The following is a 21,982-nucleotide window of genomic DNA, read 5'->3' on the forward strand; positions in this document are numbered from 1 at the left end:
TTTGGCTTCCGGGCCTGTGTAGCCAAATCCTGTGTTCTGTCTACCCCAACACCTCTGCCTCTCTGTGACTTTGGTCCATCCCATCATCCACAAACTGCACAAACTGGAAGGGATCTCAGAGGTCCCATGACCCTTGCCCAGAGTAGTTGGCCAGTTTCGGATAGCCATAGAACTCAGGAGTGACTTCCAAGTTGGCTAATTTTATTGTTAATTTTCCAATTTGGATTTTCTTTCACTTCGTTTGTCTCTGTTTGGTCTGTCTGCCCTTTTCATTTTCTCCACTTTTTCACCCCACCCCCTTATGTCACCAGTTCAAGTCTCTGCACACAGACATCCCTTCTGTTAATAGGATTCTGTGCAAGATGGAAGGGGTGAGGCTTGCTCTAATTGAGATAGGGGAGAGCTGGTGGGGGATGACATCTTCCCCCCTCCCTAATCAGGATATGCGGCGGCTCTGAGCCTAGCCCTGCCTTCTTTGTGGAAACAGGAAGTGCCCGAGACTTGGTGTCCGTTCACTTTTCTGGGACCCGACTCCCTAGTCTGATAAGGGCCATTGTGTGGCCGCCAGGAATGAACCTGCTTTTGGATGGATGTGCTTCCCAGAGGAAGGAAACTACTGGCCTTTCCTGGGAGGGAGAAGCTTCAGGGGGTGAGGGGGGAGGAATAGAGTGGGGTGTCTTGTGTCGTTTTGAGGGAGGGGGCTGAAAGAAATGTTTCACTGCTTCGAGAGCCCCTATCTCCCAGGCTCCAGCCTTTCCTCCATCTGGGAAAGGTGATTTCCCCCTCTACTTCCTCTTCTCACTTCCTACGAGGAACAGCCAAAAGTCCTAAGGGCTCCAATCCAGGCCAGGAAAATGTCAGCTGTGATTTAACAACAATGAAAATGGAGAGGGAAAACAGGAACATTGGGGTGTGGGCCCGAAGGGGAGGGAAGAAGAGCCATACAACCTAAGGATGCTCACCAGAGAATTGGGGGGGAGGGAACTCGAGGCCCTAGGATTCAGTGGGAAAGGCCAGATGTCAGACCTCCATTGACCCTTCTTCCCTCCTGCCACAGAAGCAATGAGGAATTCTTTCACCCAAGCCAAAAACACGTCAGTGGTGGTGGTGGTTGCTATATAGGTCTTTGGCATTGAGGTCACTCAGATTGGAGGGAAGGATGAGTGAAGATAAGAGTTACCGATTTTAATCCAGCCCCAGGTGTACTTGTGCTGGGAGATAGGCTTTTACTAACTCCAGAGGTTGTCTTCCCTGAAAGGGTTAGGAGAAAAATCAGGCTTGGGAGAAGTTGAGGGCAAGGGTGACGGGGTTGATGCCTTACAGCAGAGCACTGTGAAGAACCAAGGTTCAAAGTTACTCAAGACTCCTGGAGGGAGAATGAGACGCCTCGGTGTGGATGCCCTGGGACAAAGCCCTGGTTACCTTGCTTAGTTATAGATCTGCTACCAGTCTCTCCAATTGCTTGTAGATCATCAGGCAGGTAGTGGGGTACACAGCTGGGAAAGAATTTGCTGTCTGCCCTTTGAGGCCCCAGTGGCCTGACCTATGCCATTCTGTTCTGCTACTTCCCTCCTAGATAAGAATGGAAAGCTTCTAAGCTCCTGGACTCCTGGGACTGAGTAGGAAAGACCCAAGTCATGGGAGTGGCATGGGAGCTAGAGAGAGGGATGTCCCACCCTCCTCTTGCCCGGAAGCACTGAATCTCATGGTGTGTGTGTGTGGGGGGGGGGCCTCATCATTCCCCTTGGTTACCTGGGGCAGCAGGCATTTCCTTAGCCCCTATCAGCTCTTCCCTTTCCTGCTCTCAGCCCCAGCCCTGGGGCCACTGTCCGGCTGCGTCCTGAGGAGCCGGACTTGGCCACATCCCCTGGGGCCAGAGTTGAACCTAGCCCAAGTGGCAAGCCCTGACTGAGGCCATAAATTCCTAGCTACTGAAGCAGCAGGAGGCAGAGGGCACAGGCCCTGGCTCTCAGCTAGGAGGCCTGGGCATTCAGGGGGGCTAAGATGGCACTGCAAGTGGAGCTCATCCCTACAGGGGAGATCATCCGAGTGGTCTACCCCCATGGCACCTGCAGAAATGTAAGTCAGTTGGGAGAATGCAAGAAGGGGGGGTGACACTATCCAACACACTGTTATGTGTTCTCCTCTGAGAGGAAAAGGATGGGAATTTCCTAGAGGGGCACCTAGGAGTTCAGTACCCTTGTGGAGAAAGGAAAGAAAAGGGTGTTCATGCCAAATGAAGTGACTGATGGGTCTGCGTTGGGGGAAGATGGGAAGAGGTTTCTTCGGCTGTTCCTCTCCAGAAATGAAGTCCTCCACTGACCTGGGAGGTGGAGGGGGGGAGGCGGGGAATGGAGAAAGGGACTCTATGTCCTGCTTCAAATCTGGAAAAGGTTTGTAAAAAAAAAAAACAGCCCTGATCTGGAAAAAGGGATCGACCTACTGGGACAAAGAGGGGGCAGCACAGGGCAAGAACATTGGATACAGACTCAGAACTGAGCCCCGGCTTTGCTATTTATTCCGCGTGACGTGGGGCAAGTCACTTTGTCTCTCTCAAGGACAGTTTCCTCATCTTTAACAACATGGGAGAGGGGGAGACCAGGTGAGCTTTAAGGTCCCCTCCCACTCCAAGCCTAGAACCCTGATCAAAACGCTTCGTTTTGGGTCCATTGTTCCCTCTACCCAAGAGTTCTAGAAATCCTAGGGATGATCAGGGTTGTTCCTTCTGAGTCAGTTAGGAGACGGGGATGGGGAACAAACCTGTTTGCCCCTTTTTCTGGGTAGTGAAAGGAGTTTACCTCTGCCCTTTGGTACGTGTGTGGTGGTGGGTGGTGTTAGGGAGGAAAGGCGCAGCAGTGACCCAAGCTTCGGAAGACCCCTGGACTCTGGGCTGCCTGAGCTGCCATGGGATGGGATAGGGTTGGGAGAAGGGTTGGTGATGGAGGTCCCAACCCCACGTCAGCCTCTCAGAGAAGCTGGGTTCCCCTTGGGAAGGTTGCGCGGGGAACTCTCCAGCGTGTTTTATGTATGATTGTGTGTCTCTGGGCCCCTTAGACGACTGTTCAGGGAAGGGGGGTAGGTGCCGGGGTACCTGCGACTGTTCGGGGGTGGGGGACGTTTAGATGTCAGTCTGCCTTTTAAAATATATATATATATCAGAGCCAGAGCTGGGGAATGGAGCCGAGAAGAGGGAAGGGGGCAGGGCCGAAGGGGGGAAGGGCGGGAGGAGCCAGACCAGGGGCAGGGCCTGATGAGGGGTGGGACTGGGGGCGGGGTGCGTGTCCCTGTGTGTATGTGTGTTTGTGTGTGTGTGAGTGTGTGTGTGTGTGTGTGCGCGCGTGTGTATGAGTGTGCGCGCGCGCGCGCCAGCTCGCGGATCCCGGGGAGCTGGCCGGGATGACGCCAGGCAGAGAGCTGCTGTCCCCCACCGCCGCCGGGCCCTGGCTGGGGGAGTGGCCGGGCCGCTGACTCTCGGAGCCGGGCTCCCCCGGCTGCAGGACACTGCGGCGGCCCCCAGTCCCAGCCTCGCTCCAGAGCCGGACCCGAACCCCGCCGCCCGCCGCTGCCAGCCAGCCGCAACAGCCGGGTGGGTACAAGGCGCAGGCGAGCGGGCTCGCTGGGGCCGGGGCCGGGGGGGCTGCAGGTGATTGTGGGGAGCTTCCGGCCGGGGGCAGCAACGCGGGCTGGGGCTGCGATGGCTGGGGGCAGGGTGGGCAGGGCGGGAGCGGGCTACCAGAGAAGGACCAGGGCTGGCGGGAGTGGGGGTGGTGGGGAGCGCCTCCTTGCCCGCCCAATGTAGGGGAAAGTGCGCGGGGCAGGCCACGAGGTGGGGTGGGGTGGGTGGGGTGTGGCCGGCTGCCAGTCCCACCCCGGGCTGAGACCTGGTGACCCAGACCCTCCACTTGCCTGATCAACTGCCAGGAGGGCCTTGGCTAGATCCTCTGGGTATACCCGGCTCGTTGTACTTAGTGCCACTTTGTAGACTTAGTTTTCTGGCTCATAAAAGGGGAGATATGGGAGATGTCAGGGGCTCTCCCCTTCCTCCTCTCCTCTACTCTACCCCTACCTGCTGGCTTAGTCTTCCCTCTTTCCTAGGCTAAGCTGGGTTCCCTGACTCCCACATGCCCCTTGGCTGTTCCCTCCCTTTTTCTCCCAGTCATCCCATTCTTGCCAGACTTCCGTGTCCTTTTTTCATCCCTGGATCTCTTACCTCCATTTTTTTATTCCTTCTTTATCTCCCTGTTCACCTCCCCTTCTTGATAGCACTCTTCAAGTCATTTCCCCCTCCAGTTATTGAATCAGGGAACTACGGGATGGCTATAAGAGCTGGAAAGACCCTCAGAGTCCATCTCCTCATCTGGTGCCCTCCAAACTTTGAACCCCCCCCCCAATACCTGCTATACAGGGCTCTGCCCATCCTGGGTACCAAATAAAGACACTGAAGCTTTTGCAGAGGAGGAAACTAAAGCCAAGAACATCTAAGTGACCTGTCCATGGTCCCCTAACTAGTTAGTAACAGACCACCTACAGATGGGATACAAAGAGAGGAATCTGGAGTCAGGAGAGATCCAAGTCAGAATCCTGACACATACTTCCTGACTGAGCTTGACTTTCTTCCTACTTGAAGCACCTGCCTTGGGAGACAGGGTGGTTTAATGGATAGAAAGCTTCAGAATGGTTTAGGCTGTGATCCATACTGGCCCTGTGACCCAGGAAAAGTCACTTCACCTTTCTTGGGGACTTAGTTTCCTCTGCTATTACTTAAGGAGGTGGAACTCAAAGACCTCTAAGGTCCCTTCTTGGCTCTAAACCTCTGACCCTATGGAATTAGCAGGGCAGCTAGGTGATGCAGTGGATGGGATGCTGCACCTAGAAACAGGAAGACTCATCCTTTTGAGTTCAAATCCAGCTTTAGACACTTACTAGCTGTGATCCGGGGTAAGTCACTTAACTCTGTTTGCCTCAGTTCTTCACCTGTAAAATAAGTTGGAGAAGGAACTGTTCCAGTATGTTTGTCAAGGAAACCCCAAATAGGCTCACAACAAATAGGACTGAAATGATTCAACCACGTGGAATTATCCTCTTGGTGATCCCAGGCAACTGTCTAACCTAGAAATTTCCCAGGAAGATGCTGATCCACATTGGTAGAGGGAGGGGGTTTCCTCCCTGGGAGTCCTCTTTCTTCCTGCCTTACTGGGTTGATATAGGAGTCAAATGAGATAATGGATGGGAAGAGATAGGAAGTGGTCCTGTGATTTCATGGCTATGGAGAACTCCTGAGTGATGAAATAGCATTGTCAGACAATGCTGGTTAGCACCTTTGCTGATTAACCTTGGAATATTGTCTGGTGTATGCATTGAGAGATCAGGTGACTTACCCAATCAGTTAGTTAAGTGTCTGGACGACTGGAACCCACATCTTCCTGAATCAACTGCTAGGTGTCTCATCCATTATACTCCACAATCCCTCTCATGTCACATGCACGAAATGCTTTCCGAGTCTCTAAGCCACAAATGTCAGTTATTGCTGTTCATTCCAGAATGTCAGAGTTGGAGGGGGCCTTAGATGTCTTCTAACCCAGACTCTTGTGCTTTTTTGGGCACTTCAATTACAAAGAGGGCCCTGGTCCCCTGTAAAATCTTTTCGCAATGTCATCTTCCTTCAGGTCCTCACTCCTGCCCCTCATTCCTATCACCACCTCCCTTGGCCCCAGTCTGGTTCCCTTGCTTCTAGCCTTTCTCAGATGCAGTGATATACCCCTTCCAACTTTGTTGGAGGAGGAAACATGCCTGTGGAGTTATCACTGGGGACTGGCCTGGGTCCAAAAAGGATTTGAAGAGGGGACTGGACCACAGGGCAAATATGTTTCCACTCCCTAGAGAGAGATGGAGGTCTCTAGGTTTGGTCAGCTGTCTTGCCCCTCCCTTAGTGCCTCTAACATTCTGTCACTAGGGCATCTCCTGTTCTCTCAAATACCCAGAGGCATGAGGGAAGGAGACTCAGCACTCTTGGCCTGGGTATAAGTCCAAGATACTCCTGGAGAAGGGGGTGGGGAGGATCACTGACTTGTCATTCCTCATCCTCTGATAGTAGTGGACCAGCTTTGTCAAAAGAGCTAGGATCGGGTTGGGGAAAGAGTCAGAGGGCAGGAATGCCCACTTTACTCTAAAAATTCCTTCAGATTTCATCTTTGAACTTTGCTATAAAAATCCCTCTTGGTTTCATCTTTGAGCTCTTCCACTGTGATATGAAGGAAGGGGTGTTGCTTGGGGGTTAGTGAGGAGTAGGGGATGCTCAGTGGGCATGTCTGCCTGGAAAGAATATCTGAGAACATCTAATCAATCTGATTCATTAAGCTTTGATGAAATTCTCCCATTTGTTCCAGGTATACTTCTGACATACATACTTGTTGTGTGAACCTGAGCAAGTCACTAAGACTACATTGCAGAGGTGCCTACCTATATTGGTAGATGGATTTGTCCCATCTAAGAGTTCCCTATCTATACCAATCACAAGCCCAGTCTCCAACTCTGAATGCCAGGCACTGGGGCGGGAAAGGGGGTGGCGGGGGGGAGTTTGAGAACAATAGAACAGAACCTACCCCTGTCCCAAGAACCTTACCTTATATTATGGGAAAACAACATGTGCACTTATAAGTCAATCCAAAATCCATCCAAATTAAAACCAAGGTGATTTTTTTTGGGGGGGTGGGGTGGGGGGGAGATAATACTAACAACTAGAGTTATCAGGAAAGGTCTCTAGATATGGCCAGGGAGGGTGCTCAGGAAAGAGATGACTCGTTCATTTCTCTCTACTCTAAGGGATTCAAAGAGGTGGAGATAAGGAGGGAAGGTACATCAGGCATGGTGTACAGCCTGGGCAAAGGCATGGAAGTGGTGTGAAGAATGTCAGGTACTGGGAATGGGAAGTAGGTGTAATGCCAAGCAAAGGCAACTTCCCAAGTTTCAAAATACCAGCATAGGTGATCTCCATTTTATTCAGTGACAAATTAAGAACAGAGAAAATCAAAATATAGCATAATTCAAAATACAGCATTCACCAAGTGTAATTCAATACTCTCCAAGTATATTCCACCCCTGGACATTATAATTCACTTAGTCAATCCCAAAGACCCTCTACTAAGTACAACTCCACCCCTAGGCAGTACATTCATTTAGTCAACCACAAAGCCCCTCTTCTCAAATGGAGATTAATTTCCAATCATAAGTAACATACATTCATTTGGTCCATCACAGAGCACAAAAAAGTCAAAAGTTCCCCACCCATGGATCACAATTGAATCTACCCCAGAATTACAACAAGCTTAAGCGTTTAATACCCAAAGAAAAGTCTTTTCTTCATCTTGACCTGAGGCAAGTTCTCAGCAATCTTTGTTCCTGGGGTGACAAAGCTTAGCAAGGCCACAAGGTACATTGCCAGTGTCCTCATTAATTCATTCTCTGTCTGCAGAACAGTCCTAGGACCCCAGAAAACATTAGCAAAACCCTCTTTTAAAAAAAAATTTTTTTTAAGCAATCGGGGTTAAGTAACTTGCTCAAGGTTACACGGCCAGTTATTTCTGGGTGTGGTGCTGAGTATCTGAGTAAGCAGATCTTACAGGATTTCTGTAAACATACAACAAGAAAATCCTTCTTCAGGGTTTCTGAACCAACAGCAAGGTTCCAGGACCTCTGCAACAACAGCATTTGCCTTCACCAGTGGGTTCAATTCACTCTCTGTCTGCAGAACAGTCTCAGGAGCTCTGAACCAACAGCAAGGTTCCAGAATCTCTGCAACAACAGCATTGGCCTTTACCAGTGGACGAATCTGGCAAAACAACATCAAAACAGACAGACAAAGTACCAGCATAATAGCTGTGTCTCCTCAGTCCTTGACAGCTCTAAAAAGTCCTGGGCAGTTCAAACTGGCCCTCAGCAATCCTCTCCATTTCTGCCTCCAGGATGCTGCTTCCAAAAAATTCTTCTGCCTCTCTCTCTGCTTATGTCTCTCTAAAATCACCAGCTCTTCCCAGTTCAGCCCTCTCTTTTCATGTCAGCAATCCATCCCACAAGTGGGATTCACAAGCTCTGGGTTTTAACACAATCAATCCAAAAACCAAGCCAATTACAGGGGGATCTTTAAATTCCATTACTATTACAGTAGGTCAGTTTGATTGGAACCTAGAATCTAGTCCCATCCCCCATTAAAAATCCCTCTGATAACAACGAGGTTTATATAGTGTTTGAAAGGTTTTTTAATTTGCACAATTTGTCAAACCTTCCGATTAAAAAAATCTCTTCGTTGAGGCTTATTGTTTTTAACATCACCTTCATTTCGGAATCTCTCTCTGTCTCCCTTCCCCTTACCAGTGAGCCATTCTTTGTAGTGAAGATGAAGAGAAATGAGTTCAGCCAAACCAATATAACTGCCATGTCTGATAGGACTGTAGGATTCTGCAGCCAGAGCCTCCTTCTACTTCAGGCCCTTTTCTTAACTCTGCCCTGGGGCCAGCCCTGTAAGATTGGCTAAGCTTTACATGTTCCTCGTCTCACTTGATCTCTTGTTCGGTCCTTTCTGACTCTTCATGACCCCATTGGGGTTTTCTTGGCAGAGATACTGGAGTGTTTTGCTATTTCCTTCTCCAGCTCATTTTACAGGTGAGGAAACTGAGGCAAACAGAGTGAAGTGACTTCCCCAGGGTCATACAGTATCTGAGGTCAGATTTGAACTCATGAAGATGAGTCTTCCTGTTTCCAGGCTCAGTGTTCTATCCACTACAGTGCCACCTAGCTTCCCTATTTGACCAAATCCTTTCTCTAGCTTCTACTTAAATACTTCAAGTGAGGGGGAACTCACTACCTGTGAGGCAGCTGCTTCCACTTTTGGACAGTAGGTCGTTTTCCCCACATCAAGGTGAAATCTGCATTGCAGCTTCCAACTTGTGGGTCCTAGTTCCTACCTTGTACTGAGAATTCATGTTTCAGGTGTTATCTTCCTCCCTGCCTTACCATCTACATTCAGTCCAATAACGCCCTCTTACTATGCTTTGTAGCCTTAACCTATTATGTGTTTGAGGAACCATCCCCACAGTGAGAGGGACAGTACTGCTCAAATGGAAAATGGGAGAGCCTAGGAGGTGGTGAATACTAGTGAGAATCAGTCTTGGCTTCTATGGTGGCCTTCAGGCTCTAGAACTGGAAGGAACCTAAGGATTCATCTAATTCACCAGCCCCCCTAATTTTGCAGATGAGGAAACTGGGGCCCAGAGAGCTTAAGTGTTTTACTCTTAGTAGAATTTGTAGCTTTCACTTAAGCTGCATTTGAACTCAGGCCCTGTGAGTCCAAGTTTAAGACTAACTACTCTATGAATAGAAGGTATCAGAAGAAAGCAGTCACTTGTCTCCTCCTTAGTGAAATCTGGGTGCCTCTCCAGGGACTTAGGAGTCATGGAATGGCAGGTTTTAGAGTTGGAAGGACTTTAATTACTAAGGAATAATAATGAGAGGCAGTAGGTGGAAGTCTGACTTTAGAGTCAGGAATCCTATGACCCTATGAATTCAATTCCCCTCCTCCCAATAGTATTTCCTTTTTACCAATTACGTGAAAGATAGTTTTCAATGTTCACTTTTATAAGGTTCTAAGTTTCAGGGTTTTTTCTCCCTCCTTCCTCCCCTTTCCCCCTTCCTAAGACAGCAAGTAATGTGATATAGGTGATACATGTACAATCTTATTAAACATATCTCCACATTAGTCATGTTGTGAAAGACGAATCAGAACAAAAGGGAAAATCCACGAGAAAGAAAAAACAGAGAAAATCGTCTGCTTTGCTTTGCATTCAGATTCTGTTGTTCTTTCTCTGGATGTGGAAGACATTTTCTATCGTGAGTCTTTTGGAATTGTATGAATTTGATTTTGAGTACCTACTATGTGCTAGACATTGCCCTTGTTTCCAAAATAAACCATTAAACAGTCTCTGTTCTCATGATACACATGCCACAGGGAGGCAATAACAGTTTCACAGATATTGGGATTGTGGATACAAGTGTTGGGATCGAAGACACAAAATCTATACAAAGTAGTTTCTGGGAGCAAGAATAGTAGCTAGGAGGCACCATGGATAGATACTAGGCCTGGAGTCAGGTGGCCCTGGACCAATCACTGAACCTTAATCCACTGTATTGTCAGCTCCTTGAGATCCAGGATTGTCTTTTGCCTCTTTTCATGCCCCCAACACTTAGCACAATGTCTGGCACATAGTAGGCATTTAGCAAATATTTATTGACTGGCAAACCTCTATTTGCCTCAGTTTCCTCAACTGTAAAATGGGGATTATAACAGCTCCTACCTTCCAGAGTTATTGGGAGGATGAGATAATATTTGTATAGCCCTTTACAAACCTTAAAGCACTCGCTCTATTGCTATTATTAGTAGTTACTTTTAGGAATAGGCGATCAGTGAAGGCCTCTTGGAGATGCCACTTTAGCTCAGAAATGAAGGGAGCTAGATCTCCTAAGCGATGGAGGTAAGCAGGGAGAGCATTCCAGGCCTAGGGGACAGCCATGCAAAGTCAAGAGAGGAAATACCAACTAATACTCAGCTAGTTTGGCTGGAATATAAATTGCATGATGGGAGAATAATGTGAAATCAGTCCAGAAAAGTTGGACTAAGATTGTAAATAGTCTTAAATGTCAAACAGGCATTTTTTATTCTGTCCTGGTAGCAGCTTCTCAAGCAGGGGGAGTGACTTGCTCCCACCTGTATTTTGGTGATAGTCCTTTGGCAGCCAGGTGGAGAAAGAGCTGGAGAGACTGGCAGGGACACCAACCAGGAAGCTATTACAATCGTCCGTGAAAAAGGTAATGAGAACCTGAATGAGGCCAATGAAGGCTGTGTTGGTGGACATGATTTGGAGGTCAATTCTGACTAGGTGAAAAAGGCCATTCTCTGCCTCCTTTCCTGGTCTTAATCACTGAATGGGTGTTGCCTTGGTCAAACTGAGACCTGTTAAAGACCTTAGCTTCAAAAAGCCAAGGTCCCCCACTATATCCAGGGCCATCTCCATTCATCCTGATCTAATATCTGGCGACTGGACCCAGATGGCTTTGGAGCAGAAAGTGAGGCTGGTGACTTTGCACAGCCCTGCCTCACTTACATCCAATTCACTTGAAAATCATGGCATCACTTCGCTGATGTCATGGTCCTCTTTGAGAATGAAGGACAAACAACGACAAGACTTGACGACAGATTGGATGCTGAGTGAGAGTGAGGAAGTGAGAATGACTTTCAGGCTTTGAATCTGAGTGACTCAAGGGATAGATGGTGATGGCATTGCCCTTGCCAGGAACAGAGAAGTTGGGAAGAGGGATGGATTTGGGAAGGCAGATGACAAGGAGCCCCACTTTGGCCATGTTGAGTTCGAGGTCCTTTTGGGACTTCTAAGTGGACAGTTCAATGAGGGACCCAAGTATAGAAGAGAGATGAGGACTGCTTATGTGGATTTTGGAGTCATTGAACCTGTGATACCTGATGAGATCACCAAGAGAGAGGAGGGCCCAAGGCAGAGATCTTCAGCACACCCATAAAGAGGGTGAGGGCCAATGTGTGCTGATCCAGCCAGAAAGACTGCAAGGAGAAATCCCCAGAGAACAGACACTAGAAAATCAAGGGTAGGGGGCAGCTAGGTGGCACAGTGAGTAAAGCACCCGCCCCAGGGTCAGGAGGACCCAAGTTCAGTTCCGGCCTCAGACACACAAAAAAAAACCTAGCCCTGTAACCTTGGGCAAGTTACTTAACCCCAATTGCCCTCCAAAAGGCAAAAAAAAATTAAATTAAAAAAAAGAAAACTGAGGGTAGAAAGAGTAGCAGAAAGGAGGGAAGGGTTAGCAATAGTAAGTGCTGCTTAGAAAGATCAAGAAGGATGAGGACTGGGAAAAGGCCACTGAGTTTAACCAGTAAGAAATCTTTAGAGAGCAGCTTCATTCGAGTGGTGGAGTTAGAAGCCAGATTGAGCTTGCCAGGATTTGGGAAGTGAGTGTAAAAAGAGGAAGTAGAGACAACCAGGGCAGATGACAGCTTTTTCTAGGAGTTTGACAGTGAAAGGGAGGAGGGCAGTAGCTTAAAGCCATAACAGAGGTTATAAAGGATGTCAGCAAGACAGGAACCTTCAATGGGTGAAGATAGATTGAAGATAAGAAAAAAAAAGAAGGGGGATGACTAAAGGGGTCTGTTGGTGAAGGAGAAGGGAAGGGATGGGATTTATCAAGAAGAGGAATGGGTTTTATTTTCTAGTGGGTAATTGGTGTTGAGTGACTTGGCTAGGGTCACACAGCTAGTAAGCATCTGGGGCCAAATTTGAACTCAGGTCCTCCTGGCTCTGGGGCCGGTGCTCTATCCATTACCACCTAGCTGCCTCTGGGATGGACCTGAATAAGGAGAAGAGCCAACTTTTCATCAGAGACAGGAGCAAAGGAGGTGAGAATGAGGAATGATCCTGAGGAGATAAGATATGAAGAACTAGGGGAAAGGAGGGGTTTACAACCTCTTAACAAATATACTAATTGTGTGACCAGGGGTAAATCACTTCACTTCTGGGTCTCCGTTTTTCATCTGTAAAATGAGGAATAAATATATAAATATACGTATATATAATTATAAACAAACTATATAACTTAGATAATAACATATATGTAAAATTTTATTCTTGCAACAACCCTAGGTGTTATTTTTATCCTCATTTTACAGATGAAGAAACAAAGACCCAGAAGAGAAAAAAAACATATATCTATATACTAGAAATACCTATTATAAAGCACCATACAAATGTTAGCTATTGTCTGTCCTTAACAGAGAGGCAGTGTGGCATAGCGGACAGAGAAACAGGAAGTCCTGAGTTTGAGTGCTGTTTCTAACGTATGTTCTGGGAGCTGGGGAAGTGCCCCAGGCAAATCTCCAGTTATATATTACAGAGGTTTCTCATGTGCATCTGAAGTTTCCACACCAGATGAAATCATATGCCCTGATCAAGATAATACGTATTAATGGCTGTTCGCTGTATCTGGTGTGCTGAAGTTTGACATATATCATCTCATTTGATGACACAGCTGAGTGCCAAAGTAGAAAGAGTGCTGGACCTGGACTCCAGAAGAACTCAGTTCAAATCCAGTCTTAGACATTTACTAGCTATGTGACCCTGGGCAGGTTACTTAACCTCTATCTGCCTCAGTTTCTTCAACTGTAAAACAGGATCATAACAGCGCCTATTTCCCAGGGTTGTTGTAAGGATCAAATGAGACAATATCTGTAAAGTACTTTGCAAACCTTAAAGCTCCATGTAAATGGTAGTTACTGTGATATTAATGTTATCAGCTTCATCATCATTGTTACGGCAACCCTGTGATGCAGACGCTCTACTTTCCAAAGAAGGAATCTGGGGTTCACAGGGGCCATGTGGCTTGTCACAGGGAATGGAGTCTGCATCTCTCTTGATGTGGGTGGCTCCCAGTGCTCTTTCCAGCTGCCTGTCCATCTCAAGATCATTAACCTAGGGGCAGCTAGGTGGCACAGTGAAAAGAGCACTGGCTCTGGAGTCAGGAGGACCCGAGTTAAAATCCAGCCTCAGACACTTAACATTTACTAGCTGTGTGACCTTGGGCAAGTCACTTAACTCCAACTGCCCTGCCCTCTCCTCTCAAAAAAAAAATCATTAACCTAATAAACAAGCATTTCTTAATCCCCAGATGCCAGATACTGTTTGAGGTGCTGGGGAGGCAGAGGCAAATATGAAACAGTCCCCATTCTGTAAAGGAAAACCATATGACCCATAAATACAAAGTAATTATGGAGAGCCTAGTAGCTTTGGGGGGGGGGGTAATCCAGAAAGGCCCTGTGTAGAAAGTCCTAGAGATTTTAAGGACTCTTAAGAGGAAGAAGTCAAGAGAAAGCGCATTCCAGGCATGGTGACCAGCCCTTGCATGGGGAGATGTCTGCTTCATATGAGGAGCAGCAGGTATGCCAGGGGGCTGGACTGTCAGAAAGGGAACATGATGTAACAAGTCTGTAAAAGTCAGCTGGAACTAGGTTGGGAAGGACTCCTCATATCAATCGGAAGAGTCCAGCTTCCCTCCCCCCCTCATTTTTACAGAGAAGGAAACTGAGGCCCAGAGTAGGGGCAGAGTGACTTTTGCAGGTTTGAGCAGGCAGAAAGTCCAAGTCCTCAGGTTTGGCTTTCAGCTCCTCCATTCTGATGACAGGGTCCAGAAGCTGGATGGCCAGCTATCAGGCAATTGATGGAAAGGATTCCTGTCTTGGGAGGGGGTTGAGCCAGAGGAGCTCTAAGATTCCTGGGGTCAAAGAACTTTAGATCTAGAGCCTGAAGAGGCCACTGAGGCCATATTCATTTGCCAGATGAGGAGCTGAGGCCCAGAAACAAGCTCAGTATCACAAAGGCAGTAAGCATCAGTAATGGGATTTGAACCCAGGGCATCTGACTTCAAGCCCAAGTTCTTTCCACTGTACTACAAGCCACCCTAATATTCTATGACCCAAGGATCCCAATATGCTAGGCGATGAAGTGCATAGAGACCTGAGTCTGAAGCCAGGAAGACTCATCTTTCTGAGTTCAAATCCAGCCTCAGACACTTACTGTGTGATCCTGGGTAAGTCACTTCACCCTGTTTGCCTCAATTTCCTCATCTGTAAAATGAGCTAGAGAAGGAAATGGCAAACTGCTCCAATATCTTTGCTAAGAAAATGCCAAATGCGGTCACAAAGAGTCAGACACGATTGAAAAAAGACAACAACAATGGAATTAGGGTGGGGGGTCAAAAGTTGTGATATGATAGTAGGTTTGATAGGAGTCTTTTGATTGGTGATGAGATTATCTAACTGCCTGCTACTGACAAAGTCTGAATGAAGGAACCTACTGGATAGGGCACTGACCTTGTACCTGGGTTAAAGTTCTGCCTCAATCACTTACTAGCTGTATGATCCTAGGCAAGTCACTTTACCAGTTTGTGCCTCAGTGTCCTCATTTGTAAAAGGAAAAAATCAGACTCAAATGCCTCTGAGGTTCCTTGTAGCTCTAAATCTCTGGTCCTAAATGGTCCTTCTCCCCAAGCAAGAGATCCCTAAATGCCCCTCTTGTAAAATTGATAGATTTGGACTTATAGGACCTGAATTCAAATAATAAACAACATACATTTTTATAGCACTTTAGGGTTTTCGAAGTACTCTACATGGTCAGTCTGATTCAATTAAACAAGCATTCATTAAACACCTATGTGTCATAGGACTGTGCTTGATGCTGGGAAAACAAAGGCAAAAAAGAAAATAGAAAAACACTCCCTATCCTCAGGGAGTTAAAAGGTATTATTATCTTTATTTTACAGATGAAACCTCTGAGGCTCCTTTAGGTTAATTGCTTCCCCATCATCTAGCTAGTGTTTTGCAGGTGGGGTTTGAACTCAGGTCTTCCTCTGAAGCCAGCACTGACCCTTTATTCCCCCTCTGCCTCCTTAATCTCTTTGTAAATCATTGCCCCCTTTGGTCCTCAGTTTCCTAGTCTGTAAAGTTAGAATAGGACTAGATGCCCTCCTCTGGACTTTCCAAGCACCATCTAATGCAGAAGGGGTTTCCTGGTCACTCCAGCTGCTGTGTCACCACCTCCCCCCCAATCTGCTACTTATATGTTGCTCTATACTTAATATATGTGCATGATTCCCCCCTCCCCCCAACTTGAGATTTCAACTCTTATGGATCGGGGCTAGCACACAGTAGGCGCTTAATAGATGCTTGGTGATCATTGGATGACTCCAACCCCAAAGCAGTCTTCCAGATAACTTCCCGCAGCCCTTCCCCACACAGTCCTCCATTTTCTTCTTCCCGAGGAGCCCCTCCACCTCCTGCTGTCTCAGCTACCCAACCAAACCGACTTCGCGCAGCGAGGGCTGCGGCAGGTGTGCGGGGCCAACAGCAAACCCTGCCCTGTCATCATTGCCACCTGGGCTCCTGCCTGCCGGACAGCCATAGCCTAACCACCAATTTGGGGCCCGTACTTTATTATTTGGGGGTTGGGGAACTTCCTGAAAATTCCGATTAGAGTACCCTCGTGGCACCTGGGGGCGCAGGGCCTGGGTGTGGGTGCTGGGCCTCTCCCGAGACTGGTGATCCGTCGGGGCGGGAATCTCGGGAATGTGTGCTATCCCACCCCACCCCCGTCTTTCCTTAGCAGGAATCCCCTCCCTCAGACCCCTACCCCGCCCCTCCCCCGTGGCGGCGGAGCGCTGCGTGACGTCCCCTCCTCCCCCTCGGATTCCCCTCATTCCATCCTCCTGACGCGGGCTCTGGAACCTGCTAGGTTTCGGAGGGGGTGGGGGTGAAAGGGGGATGAGACGGAACCGGACGGGTTGGATCTGGGGGGGGGCGGCGTCCTTCCTTCACTCTTCGGTGCACAACCGCGCTCGCCCCGTCCTCCAGGTTTCCATTGCCTTCCGGACTGTGGCCGGTACCCTTGTCCAACTACCCCGGGAAGGAGCTCCACCCACGAAGGCGGGAGGAGCCTGAGCCCTAGGGGGCGGGGCCCAGAGACTGGGGTCTAGGTTGGGGGAAGGGAAGGGGTTCAGACTTTCCCTCGGGTTTGCTCAGGAAAAGGGCAAAGTCTCCGCCCCCTCCTAGAGATCTTTGCTGACTTCCTCTCGACTCCCCTTCTCTCCAGCCCCAGCCACCACGTGGCTCCTGGGCTCCGTAATTAACTGCTTTGGTGCCACAGTTGGTAGAATCTCCCTGGGAGGGTAGAGGGTCAGTAATTCCCAGCAGCCTATTGCTGCTCTTGTGGGGACCAACCACTCCCATCCGGGTCAGCCAATCTGGTGCAATGGGGTAATGTGGAGATCGTGAGGAAGGGTGTATATGGGAAATGGATTGGGGGCAGTCCAGGTTCTGATGACTGTCTGCGAATCAAGTGTGTTGTTAGGGAGGAATGAACGTCGAACTGGGAGGTGAACAGGGTTCAGATCCAAACTCCGCTTCTTGCTTTTAATCATATGACCTTAGACAAATAACTTGCCCTCTGAACCCCATATATCAAACGGTGGGTTCGGGCTACCTGATCTCTCTAGTCTCTTTCCCTTCTGTATCCTGAAATTCTGATCTGTCTGGAAGAGTTCTATCCCCTTTCTTCATCTGACCATTCCTCCTCCCCCTCCTGGTTCTGTTCCATCCTTGCTCAGCCCCGCCCATCCCCCCCTCCCGGCCCCATATCACCTCACCATCTACTTGGTGTATGTGTGTGGACCGGGTTGGGGGAGTTGTCCCCCATCTCCCAGCTGTCAACCTATTTCTACCTTTCTGGAAGTTAACTCATACCTGGGTGGGAATTAATGGGCTCCCTTCCCCAGGCCTGTTGTTCTGCAGCTAATTAGCCTTTCCTAAGGGGAGCCCGGCATCTGTTATTCTCACCACCCCAATCCCCGGAGAGCCCCTTGTTGTCTTAGGCTGGGGTGGGGGGAGGAGTAACTCGAAGTCAGCCACGAAGCACACTGTCTCTGGGCCTGTGGTGGTGGCTGGGTTTTTTGGTTTTGATTTTGAAGAGCTAACTGGAACTGAGAATGAAGGCAGCAGGATTGAGTGAGTTCTGGGACCTAAATCCATGCCTCCTGTTTAGCCAAAGAGATTGTCAGGGGGAGGGGATTTAGGTGGCTGTGGACTTAAAAGGGGGAAGTGGAAGGGGGAAGACACTAGTTACTCTGGAGAGTGAAGGGAACTTCGAAAGAGGAGGGTTAGAACTGAATAGACGGATAGTGTGTGCGTGTGTGTGTTGTCGGGCCAACCCCTTCACTTCACAAATGAGGAAACTGAGGGTCCCAGAGAAGTGACTTGTCCAAGGTCATGCTGCTAATTAAATGCTCCACAAGGGGCTGGCTGCATTTCTTTGGCCCCCGGTCAAATCTTAAATTGAAACTCTAGGCTTTCTGGTCAGTAGGATTCCGAGATCGCTACCTACCCTCACCTCCCCGGCCCGGGGAAACCGAGTGAGCCTTCCTGGAAATTCTACTCTTCCTTCTCCCAACCCACTGTGGGTTTAAGGGTGCCTGGAGTCCGGCTGGGGGCGGGAGTGTCAGTGGGGAGGGTCATTCTCCCAAGACGCGTCCCCGCCCCCTGCTCCGGCCGCTTCGGTCCCTATTTGGACATTTCTATTTTTAGCTTTTTCTCTGAACTCGACTTTGGGGAAAGGGGGTGTCCTGAGGGAAATTCTCTTTTCTTCACTATTTGAAGACGGGTAGCGCAAGTCCTAAAGCGACCCCCTTCCCACCTTTTCTAAAATGTAGCGGTCTAGACTAGGGTCCGGAAGTGAATTCCTGGTCCGCGTAGACTCGGCCGCCTCCCCGGTTCCGGCTGGAATGGTGTGGAGCGGGGAGCTCGCCCCACCCTGGAATCTACTACTCTCCTGGAAAACCTGACTCAGGCGGAGCCCCCGCCCGGGGGAGGGGCCGAGAAAAGGGGGAGGGGGCCTGGGAACTCCTCCCCCAGGTTCTGGGACGCGGGAGCCCACCACCCCCCACAGGGAAGTGAGGCAACTCGCTGGTCCTGGTGTCCCCCAGACCCATCTCCCCTCCAGGGGTTCAGCGGCGTAGGCCTCCAGAGGCACCCCCCTCCTCCCCCGTCTTGTGGGTCCCTGCCTCTCGGGCGGGCGGGGGAGGGGGGCAGTGGGCGGGCCAGCCCCTCCCTAGCTGACACCGCCTGCCCTCCCTCCCTCTCTCCTTCCCCTCCCGCCAGTGCCCGACACCTTCGGTGAGCTGAGTGGGTGCTTGCGTGCGGGAGGCAGCCCAGGCAGACGGCCTGGGAGGGTCAGGATGCGGTACCGAGCCTCGGTGAGCGGGCCGGGGGAGGGGCCGAGGAGGGGGTCCGGGGAGCTCCTCTCCCCAGCCCTTATCGCCAACCCCCGCCCCAGCTCCGTAGCTTGGGCAGGAAGCGGGCGGGGCCCAGGAATTTTGGGTGGAAAAAATGTCCCGAAAAGTTGTAGGGAGAGGTTGGGGGTGGGGAGAACGCCGTGGGCCGGGAATGGTTGGGGCCGGAGCTGGGGGCACCCCGTGGGAGCCCCTGGCCCTGACTTTTGCCCTGCACGGTCCCCAGCTGTCGGTAGTAGTACAGCCTTAGCTTTAGGCCAGACTGGGGTTCTCCTGTCTGAGGGGGACACTGCTTGTTCCTTGGCACTTGGGGAGCGGGAGTCCTAAATTTTCCAGCAGCTTCCAGGTCCAGATGTGCACCCTATCTTCCCCATTAGGTTAGGGGTCTCTCCTTTTAGGAGGCAGACAGAAGCAGCTTGTGTGTACTGTGTCACACCCTTCCCTCTGGCCCAGGCCCTTCTGGAAACCTTTTTCCCAAAATCTAGCTGGGTGGACTGAGTGCGAAGCCTCCCTCCCCCCAGAGGGAGGGTTTCTCTTCCCCTTCACTCCTACCTCACTTCTCTCCCCTTTTCTCTCTCCTCTTCTGTTCTTTGGCCTGTACCTTGCTGCTGGAAGGGACATTCCAAGCTCTTAGAAGTTCTATCCTCTCATTTATCAGATGAGCAAAGTAAGGTGCAGTGACTTGTCCAAGATTACACTGGTAATAAGTGGCAGCTAGAATTTGAACCCAGGTCCTTGGGCTCCAAATCCAGTGAGCCCTTCAAGGCCTGCCTTGTGGGGATAAAAGAGTGAAAGAACCTAGGTGATGTAGTATATCCCTTTTGGCCCCTCGCTGGCCCCTCCGGGTTTGGGGATGGGCTGGGAGGCAGCTGTTTTTTTTCTGATGAAATAGCCCCCAGGGCTATTACGGGGCACCTGTAGCCTGTGTGGGGGTGGGTACAGATGGCGCAGTGAAAGCTTGTTGAGTCAGACCTTGCCATTCTAGGGGAGCCCCTGAGGGAAGAGAGATGGAGGGCTGGGCAGATGGCAGAGTAGGGCTTCTCCCCTTAGATACCTACCTAGTGGGGGAGAAGGTGAAAACCCTTAGGAGACTTTTCCTCATTCCCCTAGTTGTGATGGCCTCCACATCATTGTATCTGTCTTGTATAGACAGCCTGTATTTATCTGTAGTCTGTCTTTTCTAGATTCCCACTGCCCAAATTACCTGCTACTCATGTTGTGTCTAGTTTTCATGTAATTCTCTATGTGTATTTTTTTCTGATATTTCCAGGGCCTGATCCTGGGGTAAATACAGGGTGATTGATGGATCTGTGAACATCCCCTCCCCTGTTTCTGGAGGACGAGAATCGTTTGCATTTTGCCTTTGTATCCCTGTCGTCTGTCTTTTGTATCCCTGTCTGACTTATCCAGCATGCTTAATAAGGGGAGCTTTTATCTTCCACGTCTCCAGCCTAGGGAGAGGCTCAGGGCTGGTCCTCAGGAATGCTTGGGGGAGCTCAAGAGAGAGGGAGTTGCTCTTTATCATCTCTATACTATTTGTCGGTCCTGCATACCTGCCCAAAGTGGCTCTTAGGTCTAGTGAGGCCCATCCAAGGAATGGGAGACAGCTTTGTGGTGGGAGAGGGATTAGCTTTGTTCTTCTGGCCCCCTCAGAGCACTAGCTGGAACCCTGGTAGGGGGAAGATGCAAAGAGACAGATGGAGGCCTGATTTGGGGAGGGAGGAAACTTCCGAAGAGAGCTACCCCAAAGGAGGTCATGTTGGCCACCTCCGAGGTCACGGGCTCTCTCCCCCCCTTGGAGCTGATCAATGTACAAAATTGCTCTAATTGTGTTCAATGTTCTCTGGTTCTACTTTCTTGCCTTAAATTTTATCATTTCCTTATGCAAAAGCTCTTGTTCTTCATTGATCTGTCCCCAAAACATTTGCCAAATGCCTACTATGGAAGAAACATTGTATTAGGCATTGAAAGAAACATCAGCCATATTGGGGTGACTTTAAGTCAGGCACTGATGGAACAAGATGGTCTGTAGGGTCCTTTGCAATTCAACAGGCATTTACAAAGTGCTTACTGTCTGCAAGGCAGCATGATACATGTTGGAGGAATGAAGATCCAGTCAGAGCTTGCATTTCTATAATGTAACAGAGTTGACAGAATGTCCACAGCAATCCTGAATAATAGGTGAACTTGTAGTCACAGGGACTTGGGTTCAAATACTGATTCTGCCCCTTCCCACCTGTGTGGCATTGGGCCCAGAACAGTGGAAAGGGCTCTGGACATGATGTCAGAGAAGCTAGGTTTGAATCCTATGGCATTCTTTGTCATTTCATTTCGGGCAAGTCTCTGAGCCTCATTTCCTTCCTCTGTCAAGAAAGGATTGATTAGAAGACTTTGGAGGATCTTTCCAGCTCGAAATCTGTGATCCTGTAATTATACCCATTTTATAGATGGACAAGCTGAGGCTTAGCCAAATGAAGTGACTTGCCTACCATTGAAGATCCTTGACTCAAGTCCCATGCTCATTCCCGCCATGTGAGGTGATCATGGTGACTATAATAATGGACATGTATATATCATTTTACAGCTTGTAAAGACCTTTATGTACATTATCCCATCTGAGGATCACAACCCCTGTGAGGTAAATAGTTATCCCTGTCTTAAAGCTGAAGAAACCACAGTTTGGTGACATATGGGGGTCACACTTGTTCATTGGAAATCATGGTTTTAGAGCTGGAAGAAACTTGAGAGGCCATTGGATCTTCCCCCTCATTTTACAGAGAAGGAAACTGAAATCCCTTGTCCAAGGTCACCCAGATCGTAAATCACAGAGAGCCAGGACAGCAGTGCCTTCCTGGCCAGAGCTCTTCCCAACGAGCCACGCTTCCTCCAGCGTGCGCTGGTCTTGTGTCTTCCTCTAAGGAAGTGGCGGATACAGGGTTCAGTCCTGGGCTCTCTGTTCATTATAGTACACCACGCTGCCACAATCGAGCTTTTCCTCTGGTGGGAGGAGAGGGAAATGGGTGAACAATGAACCATGATACAGATTGGAAGGTGGTTCCATTCATAGAAGTCAGAGTTG

At 49.3% G+C, this 21,982-nt stretch overlaps 1 protein-coding gene across 3 annotated transcripts in view; it reads left to right on the forward strand.

Annotated features, from left to right (window-relative positions):
- The first annotated feature begins 1,925 nt into the window (after positions 1–1,925).
- The window catches only part of MYO1C (myosin IC), a 44,584-nt gene continuing 24,527 nt past the window's right edge, over positions 1,926–21,982 (forward strand). The window contains exon 1 of one of the 3 annotated variants that reach the window (XM_069089691.1): positions 1,926–2,079. In XM_069089691.1, the coding sequence (XP_068945792.1) occupies positions 2,005–2,079 (75 nt within the window). In that variant the 5' untranslated portion in view covers positions 1,926–2,004. Of the gene's footprint in view, positions 2,080–3,352; positions 3,587–18,539; positions 18,868–21,982 lie in introns of those variants that run through there. The other 2 variants (XM_069089693.1, XM_069089692.1) reach the window with 2 other exon arrangements.

This window comes from Petaurus breviceps, unplaced genomic scaffold, assembly GCF_028583685.1.
Source record: "Petaurus breviceps papuanus isolate PSGF00001 unplaced genomic scaffold, PetGlider_PUasm1.0 186, whole genome shotgun sequence".
In the NCBI taxonomy this organism is placed as follows: Eukaryota; Metazoa; Chordata; class Mammalia; order Diprotodontia; family Petauridae; genus Petaurus; species Petaurus breviceps.